The 13,994-nt window shown below is 41.0% G+C and overlaps 2 protein-coding genes across 2 annotated transcripts; both read left to right on the top strand.

Moving 5' to 3' along the window:
• The first annotated feature begins 4,812 nt into the window (after positions 1-4,812).
• LOC137871910 (delta-type opioid receptor-like) lies at positions 4,813-10,099 on the top strand. Its single transcript, XM_068709987.1, has 4 exons — positions 4,813-4,981; positions 5,263-5,521; positions 7,161-7,513; positions 7,871-10,099. The coding sequence occupies exons 2-4, from the start codon at positions 5,286-5,288 to the stop codon at positions 8,395-8,397; spliced, it is 1,116 nt and encodes a 371-aa protein (XP_068566088.1). The 5' UTR covers positions 4,813-4,981; positions 5,263-5,285; the 3' UTR covers positions 8,398-10,099.
• Positions 10,100-11,406: 1,307 nt separating this feature from the next.
• chmp5b (charged multivesicular body protein 5b) lies at positions 11,407-13,955 on the top strand. The gene is made up of 8 exons (XM_068709986.1): positions 11,407-11,568; positions 12,193-12,297; positions 12,484-12,530; positions 12,670-12,763; positions 12,857-12,928; positions 13,212-13,320; positions 13,406-13,521; positions 13,604-13,955. The coding sequence occupies exons 1-8, from the start codon at positions 11,500-11,502 to the stop codon at positions 13,652-13,654; spliced, it is 663 nt and encodes a 220-aa protein (XP_068566087.1). The 5' UTR covers positions 11,407-11,499; the 3' UTR covers positions 13,655-13,955.
• The last annotated feature ends 39 nt before the right edge of the window (positions 13,956-13,994 follow it).

The raw sequence follows: 13,994 nt of genomic DNA, 5'->3' as shown, positions 1-13,994 counted from the left end.
ATAACCCCAAATCACTAATTGGCCTCAAGGGGCTTTTTCACACCACTGATGTCTTGACAGTAAAACTCTTCTTATTCCTATCTCATTCTGGTGTTTTATATATATATATATATATATATATATATATATATATATATATATATAATTAGATATAATTATTTTTTCCTGTTACACTAAAACACATTTCTACCCACTCCATGTTGAGAGGAGCAGAGCAGCAACACAATCAATTTCCCTCAAAAGCCCTCCAGCCTGAAATAGCTGCTCTCTCCTCTGAACCTACACATTTTTCATCTCTGCCTCTTGTTACACGTGAAGCACTATATAGAGGCTTACTCTCACCAAACAACACAAACGTGCACACCAGGGCTGGTTTGTTACCAGGCATCAAATAGTGACCTCTATTACTGCTGAGATGACGTAGAAATCAAGAACAATGGGGAAATAGGCAACAACATAAGGGGTAAAGAACCTTATGTAATATCCACTTTTCTTAATTTTACATTTTTTGCTGCTTTTAATTATGAAGAATGTGTAGATTATGTGACAAAAAAGAGCATGGAGAGGTTTTCATTTAACCAGAATGTAGAAGTTTGTGGGCGTGATCGCATATTAATGACCCGAGGAGATCGGAGCAGTAAACGTTTGACAGATAAGAGCTTTTTGCACACAACAGTAATTTTACATTTTTATATTTCATCTCTCTTTGTTGGAAAGGCTTTAATTTGCCTCCCTCAGATATCCTTTTAGACGGAATCTTTAGTGAAAATCAGGCACACAGAAAAGTAAAAATACATCACTCTGCTTGCACGATTTCACGGACTGAACTCAAATTAGATCCAAAGATTCCTCTTTGACCCGCTCGCCTCTGAAGGAAACACAAACATGTTGTGGCATCCATCTGTCCTTTCATGCCTCTTGAGTTCAGACAAAGCTGTGATAGATTCTCCACCGGCCTCCCACACGACTTCACAAAACCTGCGAACTCCGATCAAACCAAATGTCATCTTCGGTGTTGCATGTACTGTAAGTAAACAGCTAGATCAATCGTCCCTCCTGTCAGAGCTGGACTGATGTGTTTTCACACGATGGAGGCGTCGCACTCTGGTGAAAAATGTCAATACGTCGGAGCTGTCATGTTGTGAAGTAGCTATTAGGAAAGAGATGGAGATGGTGAATCACTATCTTTACTGTGGGTTCATTTTGTGTGGAGATGAAATTACTTTTTTTTGTTTTTGTCGCTAAAGCATTGAAACATTTAAGAAAGGAGGAGCTCCACACCCCAGGTTTCTGTGCTCGCTCTCTAAATAGCACAACGCATGAGTCACATCTGATGCTGTGTGTTGGTGAGCACAGACACACTTTCAAAGTAATCTTCTAAATCTATTTAATCTCTCATTGTGGATGCAGCCTGACGTACTTACACTGGTCGGCTCTTAAGTGTTTACCTTAATCTCGAAAAAGTCGTAGTGTATGAGGGAAGGATGAAGGATTTAGTCAGAATATTAATTTAACGTATCGATTCCTGGGGAGGAATTCCCTTGAGCTTGCTCTGCAGCGGGGGTCAGAGGTCAGGATCACATAGCGTCTGGTTGGTTAGAGTCAAGGTCCTGGAGGTTGGATGTCACAGAGCGATACGGAGCTTACACCGGATTTAAGATGATTACAACACAATGGATTATAGCGAAGCTTCAGTTCTACAGCGACGTTGTCGACATGTTGATCTGTTAAACAACTGTCACCAATGCAAGGAAATTACAACGTATTTTAGCACTAGCAAGGCTCTGGGTACGGCAACGTCAGTCAACAACAATTAGATGGATTGCTGTGACATTTTAGACGTTCGTGGTTTCCAGAGAAGAAAGCTTAATAAGTTTGGTGAACCAGTAACGCCGTCATCAGGAAGTACTTTTGTTTATAACTAAACACCTAAACTAAGGACATCCCCATCAATTATAGCTCTACGTTTTGTTTAGCCCTATTATGCTAATGTTCGCTTGCTAACAAACAAAACTAAGATGGTGAACATGACATCAGTTTAACATTTGAATCTTATGTAATGTAGTGTCAGAAGCAGTGTCACTCTTGAATTCTTGAATTTGTAGCCTATCCCAGCATGCACCGGGTGAGAAGCAGATTTCACAAATTCATTTTCATCTTCCCAAGCCGACACTTGGGATGCTGTAACGCTGAACTTTGACCAGGTGCTGGGAAAGACTTCGCCTTTTTTCTGCAGAGCCCCACGGCAGTTCAGTCTGTGAACTCGCACCAGTATTTCACAGCGAGAGACACTGCGGTCGGTGAATTTGCCCAGCAGGAATATAAAATCTGCCGGTTGATGGAAGGAAAAATAAAAAAAATGATTTTGTGGAGCCAGAAGAAGCAAATTTGAAGCCGTTGCGTCATAATTGAGTTGTCTTCTTGACATTCAGCACATTCAAAGATCTCTGGTCTCTAACTTAATGAAGAACTTATATATCGTGGCGTTTGGCATCAATGCACAGTCACAGACTATATAAAAGATAATTGCATTCATAAGTTTAAGAGTTTTGTTCATTGTTAAGCAATATGTGTCTACAGATGCTTTTTTATTTCCTTAATTTGAAGAACTCCCAACTCATTAACCTGATTGCTGCATAGAGAGTTTTCTGACAATAAAGAAATGCAACTTAAGCAGAAACCGAGGAAGAGATGAGCTCGTACTTCGAGTCAGCAGTGAAACTGTTTAAATGATGCTCTCCCTGCAGTACTGACTTGTGACTTTTCGTTAGTTTTTCTACTCATATTCACCATAAGTACTGACAGAAGCGCACAGATCCATATCCTCCATAGAGGCCTTGAGGAATCAGCAAATGAGCTCGTTTAACATCCTCAGACACGCGATGACATACTGACGATGACTCGGTCCATGATGGTTCTGTTGCATAATATTCACATAAAGCGCCGCCCCAATGCATCCAATGCAGACATTTGTATGTTTCCTTCTTTTAGCCTGATTGCTTCATGTAAACCCTGCAGCCATTGTGTTTGCTGTCTTTTATAGAACTGAAGAAAACAATCTAATGATCTGTTAAAGAGAAGAAATGAACAACTGTTCTGTATAAAACCAGTTCTACAGTTAAAGAAAACGCCTCTCTTATTAAATACAGTGATGGTTAACAACGTGACCACCTCAGTCCCACAGACCCGCTGCTGTACGTCAAATAATAACGTTTAAATATTGTTTCCTCATTAAATTCCGGTATGTGGAAATGTGTTGAGTTCCTCTTCCTTTTGACACAAAGTGAGCTTGCACATTTGTTAAAGGTGACAAAATACCAACCAAATAAGAGAAGTTGTTTATGTTCTATGGGCTTTGCTTTTATTTAGTTACAGTGTGATGTTACGTATTCCACTTCAAAATAAAATGTAATAAAATGATCAAATGTTTTGTTGCCTCTTCTATTTTATTAACATCTATTGTATTTGATATTGTCTTTTACATACATTACTGATTCTCATGTGCATCGGTCTCAAGTTGTTGTGCTGTTGACGTTTGTCTTATTTTCAGCGTGTCAGTCATCTGTAAAGTTTACTAATCTGTATATAAGAGGTGCTAATGTTTGATCAATTGATTGGGGTAATATGAACAAACTGTTATAAAATAATAACACATTAACAGAAATCTAAATGGACTTTTTGGGGTATTTGGGTGAGGTGTGCATAAAGTACTGTCAACACCATTTACACATAGATAACGTATGAACATCTGTTCTATTTAATGAGTTATATGTTTAGAATCCGTGAGACCCTGCGCAGATAAATCTATTCTTTTCTGTAGTGGATACAACTATTTCTTTAGCTGTTATAGACGCAACAAAACAATAAGACTATAGCTGAAGATGCACCTCGTGCTTTTTTGCAATCTGCCATCTGACACGCTTCACTGGCTGTCATAGTATATGTTCATTCAGCCTGTGGCGCTATGCAGGATACAGAAGAGCTGGTTCCTGGGGATCCTCTATAAAAAGAGCTCAATGCGTCAGGTTGACGAGGGCTTCTGGATTCAAAACAACAATGTACAGTAGGTATACGTATAATGATGTGTTTCAGTGCACCCTCCAACTAAATATGTATGTTGCTCCAAATGTTGATGTTCTAGCAAAGCAGCAGCCTACTGAGATCTGTCTGTATGAGTGTATCTGTTTAGAGTGACGTGAGGTGAAGTGATGGTGTCATCCTGTTTGCTGGTCTGGTGTTTGGAATCCTACACCAGACCTTGGTCATATATCAGCTGCCTCTCCCGTCCCTCTGGACTCTGTCCGCTGAAACAGAAATGTGCAGTGCAAAGCCCAGTGACCCCAGAGCTGAACACTACCACATCCATTTCTCCTGCATCCCTCCCCCTCATGTCTCACCCTCGACCTCCCCCGGTGTCTCCTTTAACACTGAGAGTAAATCGCCCCCAAAGTCCTGCAGAAAAGATAACTGCATGCTGTGACATGAATCTGACTTCAGCTTCTATAGATATTGGACATATTTAGAGGGCAAATACATTACATATGCTACTTTAATGTGGGCTAACCATTTTTAAATTCCCCATTAAGACAATCGGAGATTGACTTCATGTTTTTCTCCACTGTGGCATAAGAGTGTAGGAGGCTGTCATCCCTCTGTCATCTCATATTTTGGGTGGAGGTTGGCTGTTATGTATAAATGTGTGTGTGTGTGTGTGTGTGTGTGTGTGTGTGTGTGTGTGTGTGTGTGTGTGTGTGTGTGTGTGGTGGGTCGATCCTGCCTGCGCGCCGCCTCTCCATCAGTGCGTGTGCACGAGAGTGTCCGCAAAGCCGCCGCTGCTGCTGCTCTCCAGGCGCGCAGTGCCATCCTCAAACTTTGATGAGCCGTAACCTTCTCCAAGGAAACGAAACGTGCTGAGTTCATTTTTTTTTTTAAAACGTATTTTTTTTCTTCAGGTTGCGTCCGCGAATTCGGTTCGATCAAGGTGAGTAACCTGCGAGCTTCACATGACACTGACGTGTTAACAAAAGGATGGAGCTCCTGTGTGTGTTATGCATAATCTACAAGTGGCTCAGGAACCAGTGTGAAGTTTATGAGGCTGTCATGCTTTTGCACGTTATGATGTTGTTTTTTTCATTTGAATCTGTGGTTTTTCACGTGCGTTCTTCTCGCTCAGTCACACTGGTGTTGCCTTATTGACCTTAATCATAAGCATTCTTATTAAACGCCACATCACTGATTGTCCTGTACGTGTTTCTCATGTAGTCTTATAACAAACAGGTGTCAAAATGGAAGTCACTCCGGTTGAAATATTCAAAGAAGACAATAAGTGCCTGCTTGAAGACTGTCCGGTGAATTCTTCAGCCTGGATGTCCGGATACTCCGAGAGCCGCAATGTGACCCACGATGATAACTGGGAGCCGGAAGGCATGTCTCCCATCATCCCCATCATCACCGCGGTCTACTCCGTGGTGTTTGTGGTCGGCTTGTTGGGCAACTGCCTCGTCATGTATGTGATCATCAGGTAAGTTTATTTTAAGTATAATACCAGAAGGATGCAGATCAATGTTTATGTAGCAGTATAACAGGCGTGTTATTGTGATTTAAAGCTGAATTTAAAGATTTATTGACAGGAAAGTTTCTGGAAATTGAGGAAAAATAAGACGAGTCTTTTGATACGTGCAGTAGAGCCTATATGTTTTTATAAAGTCAGAAAACAACAGAGGCCCATACAGAAGAATGTGTTCCTCCACAGTCACTGTAAATGTTATTACTGCTGGAGAAGGCACTGGCACCAACCCTTGGGCTTTCACAGTGACCTCAAGGCCATCTGGTCTATGTCCTAGTTCTTCTTAGTGCCCGTACACTCAATAGAGACTGGTCCTCTTAAGTGGCACCGCATCTAAATATATATTCATTTTGAACCTAGTAAGTGACAAGGGACAAAGCAGGTGTTGCCTTTTGTCAAAGAAATTGTTAAGATTAAAGTTGTCATTTTTAATTCAGTGGTAAATGTGTAAAGCATCCAGCATTGATTCTGCCTCCTTTAAAATTGCCCTTTTTTATAACCCTCAAGCTCCAAAATATAGCAACAATATTCTGTATATTCCTCTCAGTCTGGTGGACATGATATTAATCATAGTGGAAACCAGTGGTGCTTTATCAAGCTGATAGCCTGCTTGCACCTCATTGGCTCTTATTTATGGTGTGTGAGAGCCAACAAATCGCCTTTTGATGTAACGTGAAATGCAGCAGTGGCATCCACAATTACCTGAAATCAGATTGATTGCGACGCCTGTTGGTGGAAGCCAATTTTATTTGTACGTTTTACTGTTTAGTTGCTCCGTGGAGGACGATTCAACTGCAGTAACAAGGTGTTTTATGTTGATTTAGTGTAAACAACATCTGAAAGTATCCCCATCCAAACACTAAAGGTACAACGTTGACATAGGCCACGCATTAGACGTTGCGCTATAAGCCATTAGTGGAAGTATCTGACACGGCAGTGCAACCTTTATGGCTTTAAAGCTGTTTATGCTGTTAAAGCTGCTCCATGTTTTCTACATTAACGTTGGATCAAATGACTACATGTAGTGTGAAAGGGGTCGCTTTTAGTGATGAACCCACGGATAGTTATCGCCCGACTCTGCGGTTCCCCCTCAGACCTCCGGAGCACTTTAACGTCTTTCAGCTCATTGTTTCGGTTCAGGTTTTGATTCACTCTCGCAGACAAAGCTCAGATAAGAACACTGGAAGCTACCTGCTCCACAACAAACAACAGTTACACAAGTTAGCAAAGTTAGTGTGGTGAACATAGTGGAGCATTTAGCAGCTAAGGATCCAGGTATTCCATTCAGGAGTTGGTGGAGACCAAAAGCAGAGCTAAAAGAGAGTGAGTTTCAGACTTTCATTCAGCAACTGAACAAAAACGATAACAAAAGATGCATCTCTTCCTGCGAGCCATGGCAATGTTGCCTAGTCACCATGAATAAGAATCGGCAATTGTGAAGAATCCTGTTTTAATCACAGTGTGGATTAATGAACAATGTTGATTCATGATGAGCCAAGAAGGAAGGTCTTCTAAGGCAATAGATGGCTGCTTTATCAGTCTCCAGGTGGATGGTCATCTCTCTCCTCCTCACTATCATGTGCATGTTCAACAGGTACACAAAGATGAAGACAGCCACCAACATTTACATTTTCAACTTGGCTCTCGCCGATGCCCTCGTCACCACCACAATGCCCTTCCAGAGCACGGACTACCTGCTGAACACCTGGCCCTTTGGCGAGGTGGTCTGCAAGGTCTTCATCTCCATCGACTACTACAACATGTTCACCAGCATCTTCACCCTCACCATGATGAGTGTGGACCGCTACGTGGCTGTGTGCCACCCGGTGAAGGCCCTGGACTTCCGCACTCCGATCAAAGCCAAGATGATCAACGTGTGCATCTGGATCCTGTCGTCAGCGGCGGGCATTCCTGCTTTTATCCTGGGTGGCACCCAGACGAAGAGCGGTGAGGAAGAGCTTCCACCATCCTTTTAATTACCTTGAAAAAGACAGGGCACTCACTCAAAGCATGCGCTGATAATATTTCAAGAGCAGTATATATATATTCTATCATCTATCAGTGCAGAGTTTTCCATTAGCTGCACATCATGCATCATCCTTCCTGAATATAGATGATGTAAGAAAAGAAAAAGCAGAGTTTAGAGCAAAATGTTCCCTTTCGAGTGCAGATTAGCTGTTCCATAACCGCTCGCTAAATTGATAGCAGGAAGGAACAAAGTGGATTTCTATTTACGGTAAAGCACAAGTGCACTTCATCATTTAATTTACTTGTTCTGCCCTCCTCTCTCCTATGCTCCTGCAGACATCACCGAGTGTGCCTTACAGTTCCCAGAGCCGTACGTGTACTGGGACACCCTGATGAAGATATGCGTGTTCGTCTTTGCCTTCGTCGTGCCTGTGCTCATCATCACTGTGTGCTACTCCCTCATGGTCCTGAGGCTGAAGAGTGTCAAAATGCTGTCCGGCTCGAGGGAAAAAGACCGCAACCTGCGGCGGATCACGCGGCTGGTGGTGGTCGTGGTGGCTGTGTTTGTGGTCTGCTGGACGCCCATTCACATTTTCATCCTGGTCAAGGCGCTCGGGAGCATACCCGAAACCACCGCCATCATGGCCGCCTACTTCTTCTGCGTGGCTCTGGGCTACACAAACAGCAGTCTGAACCCCGTCCTGTATGCCTTTCTGGATGAGAACTTCAAACGCTGCTTCAAGGACTTCTGCCTGTCGGCCAAACTGAAGGGGGACAAGGTGTCGGGGAGCAGGAAGACCACCAGCGCGCGGGAGGCCGCCGTTCCTCTGGGGAACCAAGATGGGACTAGAAAGCCGACATGACTAGCAGTGGAACTGTCTTCAATTTCTCACATTGGAAAAGAAGACTCACATGACCTGGGCCTAACCCATGTCACATCAGCAATGTAGTTCTGTCTATTACAGAGTTTCTTCATTATCACTTGTGTTTTAACCGGTGCCAACGTTTCATTTCAGAGATCAAATGAAAGGTTCTCGTTATAAATAGTTGATTCATATTTTTCCTCATGACAGATTGTGTATTTAGATGGAAGTGAACCGGGAGAGAATTTGGTTTAAGACCAAAATGTTTGTCTTCAACAGTAAACATTTCCTTTCCAAGAAAGAACTGAACTCATTAGTTATATAGATTACAAGTACTCCCATAAGTGGGACGTCCTCAAACAATATCACAGAAGAAGTAATGAGAACACAATGCCAACATCTCCAAAGACAATTGTTGATTATTTAATGTGAACAAACAGAAAATTGTAACTCGATTGGCTCCTTCACAGATATACATGTTACATCCGTGTTTTTATGCTTATACGCTCATTCAATTTTGTTTATGCCTTTTCTCAAATTCTCTGTATTGCTGTCATTTTCACCTATAATGTTTCTATCACCAAATGTGCCTTTAACAGTCCAGGATAACGGATGAGTAATGATGAGTAGGTGGGGTCAAACAGTTTATTTAATGCAGTTAACGGGTAGCTGCATGAGTCACTGACATCACATATGTGTGTCATAATCCTTTTCATTTCTGTTTGAAGGTGAGCGTTTAAATTGTGCTGATTGACCACAATGCGAGAGACTCGTGGTCGAAGAAAATCAAACTCAGCGAGTTGCATCAAGGCTCGAAGTTCATCGATGAGAGATGTTTAAAAATCCTGGACTGGAATGTGCTTTTCAAATTTGACAGAGGGCTCTCTAACTGCTTTGACTCTGGAGTTGTGTCCAGTTTGATAAGTTGTTCAGTTTATGGTGTATATTTCAATCACATGTGCTTTGTGTGGCTTTTTGCTATGATACACATAGTCCTATTGAAACACTCACGCCGTCATTGTAGGGAACTGTTCTCGTCAGTGCGATCTGAACACATCAACAGCTGTTTAAACAAGTCGGTTAAATACCGTTTCTTCTGTCAACTGTACAGTATGATAGCATATACGTTATTTTGTATAGATAACAAAAAAGACTTTGCACAGACATTGAAGTATACTGTGTTCGTAGCATGTCAATGATCATTGCTATGATAGTATGAAGCAGCGTCGGCAGCCTGTATGCTCGATGGTCTGTGCTGTTATTTTGAATGTACTGCAAATAGACTCTGTATTATATATAAACATATGGTATAAACTCATACATCACATTAGAGGTCAGCTACGTAATTCAGAAATAAAATCCATTTTCAGAAACATTCCATTTCTCTCTCATGTCCCTAAACCAGAGCTCTGTGGGTTTGGGGAAACTTTGTTTTTTATTATTATTAACAAATCTCTATGTAAACTGACGTAAAAAATAGATAAAAGCACAGAAGTTCTGTTACTTGACAACAAAATAAGAGACATTATTCTAAGAAACTCCACTGTGACCGAGACATCCTTGTTTTCTCTTCAGTCTCTGTACTTAGTGTTTAAATCTGCTGCTGCTGTATATTGGCTTTCACGTGTTATTTCACAACATACTGTGCTTGAAGCGCTAAATATTAAAGCAAGTTTAACAAACATTGATTCTCTTCTCTTGCAGTGACAACTCATCTGTAATGTTTGACTGTGATTCTCTGCTTAGATGCTGCCAGAAATGTCTCTCTATGTTTGCACTGCATCATTACTTTGAATATTCTTGTTTTGAAATAAAACGCTGTCTCTCAAGGTGGCTTATTTAAATCACACTTTGATAGATGAAGAGCAGTTTTAGTTTTTACAAATGAGTGTTAGTGAGGTTTAATGTGTGCCAGCAGCTCCCTCCAGAGGACAGGATATGTAATTACTGATATATAATGTGGTCCGGTTAACAAACAATACATCTACAGTGATTGATGGTTGCATACACATAGCTTGGCATTAGCAGAAGATTCACAACATCATCACATGAACATAGTAAACCGTTCTTACCTTCACTTTGCATGGCGTACATTATCCCTGCCTACAGACACATTTGGAAATATGTAACATTTAAGCACATCATTAACCGAAATAATAAAGGTCTTGATTCTATGTTTTGACACAGGGGTCCTCTGTAAGACGGGATCACAAGATCAGGTGATCGAGCAGGAAGCGTAAAGCCCTTAATATGTCAGTGCTGTAATAATGTATGTATTAATACAACACATTGTAGCTGCCTGCTGTGCCCAATTGATAATCCAGCTTTAAATGAGGATACTTTTTTATTTTTTGTTTTAGCAGACACAAGATTCATGAAAATCTAATACATATTAAATAATTAAATATTGAATATCAGATAAAAAAATATAAAATCGCTGATGTTTTATTTTCATCATATTTTGTACTATAAATGATGAATATAAATTTCAATAAATTAGTCTATACAATGAGTGAAATAGCTTACCCTAATATTAAAACAAAAATATATTTAAACACAAGTTAATCTGAGAGTTTATCCTGATGTCGATTAACTTTATTTTCTTTACTTGAGTCAGCTCATTTCTTTAACGTCTGTTATTTTACTTTGTTATCATTCTGGTGCAGTGGTGGTTTACTGCTTCCCATGTTGTGGTAACATGAATAGAACATATGAACTGTTTTAGGAATTAATTAATGTGACACTGTAGTAAACATCCATTTAGATGTGTTATGCGGGCTACATATCATGTTTTGTCTCTCACTGTTTTGCAAAAAAGATGAGAAAAATAACAATATATATATATTTTTTTATTATTCAAATATTATATGGTAAGGGTTATGCATGAATACCAAGACAACAAGTATTTCAAACACGAAGGGAATTAATAAAACCTAACAACAGAGCTGTCTGGAGGGCGCGAGCAACTGAGCGATTTTCACGTGACTCCTCTGACGTCACCCCGCAGTCTCTTCCTGGTGTTGTGCTTCATCTGGACGGTGGACGGTTGTCAGCGAGCTAACGTCGCTTTCTTTAAGAGTGAAAAGCCTTAATTTGTACAAAATGAACCGCATATTTGGCAGGGGGACACCCAAGGCTCCACCGCCGAACCTCTCAGACTGCATAGGGAACGTGAGTATGACCCAGAGTTAACTTTTCCAACGCTGTCTCGAACAAAGTAAACAAAGATGGACCCCTTCTAGCTAACGGTTAGCTAGCTGTTAGCTAACTTTTATGAGCAGAAAGCAGGCCAACGTTTGCCATATTTTAATGCTATGCTGTCACATTCAACGAGCCTAATAGTGAATAGTCATTATTTTACTGATAACAGACAGGATTGTCACATTGGGCGTTGTTACCTAACACAATGTATTGACAGCGTCGGTCGACAAACTCGGTATTTTAACAAAACAATCGGTTTGTCTGTTCACGTAATGAATCAGCGTTATTTAATGTGAGCCTTTACACTGACGTACAACAGACATGACGTCACTCTCTCGGTGAAAAGTTGACAGCAACCAGTTATACTTGACTGGGAAGAGCTTATTATTACCCAACCAAGGAGGAAGAGATGGATGATATGTGTCGATAAGCCTCATTTATCCTACTCTGTATGTACACCTGAAGAAGAAGCCCTCCTTGACATTCATCATGTCTTAGAATTGGTCGTGTTTGATCTGAAAGGCCTCCTTTTTAAGAAGATTATACAGATAATAACCACAAGCTGATGTCCTCGTCTCTGTGTTTCACTTGCAGGTTGATTCTCGCTCGGAGTCCGTGGACAAAAAGATTGCCAGACTAGATGTTGAACTTGTGAAGTACAAGGACCAGATGAAAAAGATGAGAGACGGGCCCTCAAAGGTGAGACTCAGTGTGAAACAAAGAAGGGAATGGGCTCCTCCCCTTTAGAGTGCTGCCATCCAGGACCCTGAAATGAACTATGTGATGAAATATTAAAAAGTTATTATGTACTTATGTCTCATGTCGATCATCAGTTATTATCATTTGTTAAGTATAACCATTCTTTTTTTTTTTTTCATTCACCAGAACATGGTCAAGCAGAAAGCTCTGAGAGTTCTGAAGCAGAAGCGGATGTAAGTGCTTTTATTTAGTGTTTATGATATCAAACGTATCAAATGAACTATTAAAGCGCCATGTGTTTATCTTTTCAGCCTCAGTTATTGCCTTAAGTCAACTGTTGAGTCTGACTTCACATCATCTTTACGTCTTCAGGTACGAGGGCCAGAGAGACAACCTCATGCAGCAGTCGTTCAACATGGAGCAAGCAAACTACACGATCCAGACCCTTAAAGACACTAAAACCACAGTGAGACAGAACATGATCTACCGGATGATGTGACGAGATAATAACTCAAGAAAATGGATCTTTCTGCTGACATTTGCTTTTTCCCCTTTTTAGGTCGATGCCATGAAAACCGGCCTTAAAGACATGAAGAAAGCATACAAGCATGTGAAGATAGATCAGATCGAGGTATTTGTTCGAAATAGAAAAAGAAATGATCCGTTTAAGAGATATACAGTCTATGTTTCAGATGAGGAACTGAAGCTGTTATATATCCATTCATGCACTCTTTAAAGCCACCAGACTCCATGGAAAATAACTTAATTTAACCTTGCATAACTCAGGGGTTGCTGGTCTACCGCTGCCTTTAGCGGTTAGTTAGTTTGCGTTTTGTGACAATAGAAGTCTTTGTTACAGAGCCAATGGATGAAGTGCAAACTTTGAACTCGTTTAATCTTCTTATGCTGTTAAGGATCTTCAAGACGAGCTCGGGGACATGATGGAGGACGCCAACGACATCCAGGAGGCGCTGGGCAGGAGCTACGGCACACCGGAAATTGACGACGACGACTTGGAGGCCGGTCAGTGAAAACACTTTTGAGGATGTGAATTTTACTTTTGACCATGGTCTACCAGTTATTGTGACTAATTGCGAACCGTCCACAGAGCTGGATGCTCTGGGAGACGAGCTCCTGATGGACGACGACAGCTCCTACCTGGATGAGGCCGCAACAGCTCCTTCCATCCCGGAGGGCGTGCCCGGCGACAAGTCGGTCAACAGGGTACTTGAGTTTTAAGGTTTTTATACACGTGTCTCCTTAGTTTAGAGCTTTGTCATTAACGGTCGCTCCTCCTGTGTTTCAGGATGGTGTCCTGGTGGACGAGTTTGGCCTTCCTCAAATCCCTGCTACATAAAAGTGCAACCCCAACACTCGTGCTGGTTTTACATGTATCATAGCCTTTTTTTGTATTTATCCAACTGACACTCCCGGCCTTTAGAGTGCAGCAATGAAAACCAAAGCATCTTCTGTCCAACGAATGATGAACTGCATCTTAAAATCAGGTATCTTTCATTAAACGTTGATTATTATTCTATTAGTGAGCTCATATCTTATGTATCTGAGGTGATTGTCTGAAATTGGGATTCTCTTAACCGTGTACAGTTTATGCAGCATTTGTTGCCAAGAACAAAATAAATTATATTTTTCAAATGATACATTGAAGTCATGCAAAAGGTAATTTATACAAAATTCAC

Source organism: Cebidichthys violaceus, unplaced genomic scaffold (genome assembly GCF_023349555.1).
Source record: "Cebidichthys violaceus isolate CVI_PGR_0920_01 unplaced genomic scaffold, fCebVio1.0.p SCAF_15, whole genome shotgun sequence".
NCBI lineage: Eukaryota > Metazoa > Chordata > Actinopteri > Perciformes > Stichaeidae > Cebidichthys > Cebidichthys violaceus.
This window is presented reverse-complemented; position numbering and strand designations above follow the sequence as displayed.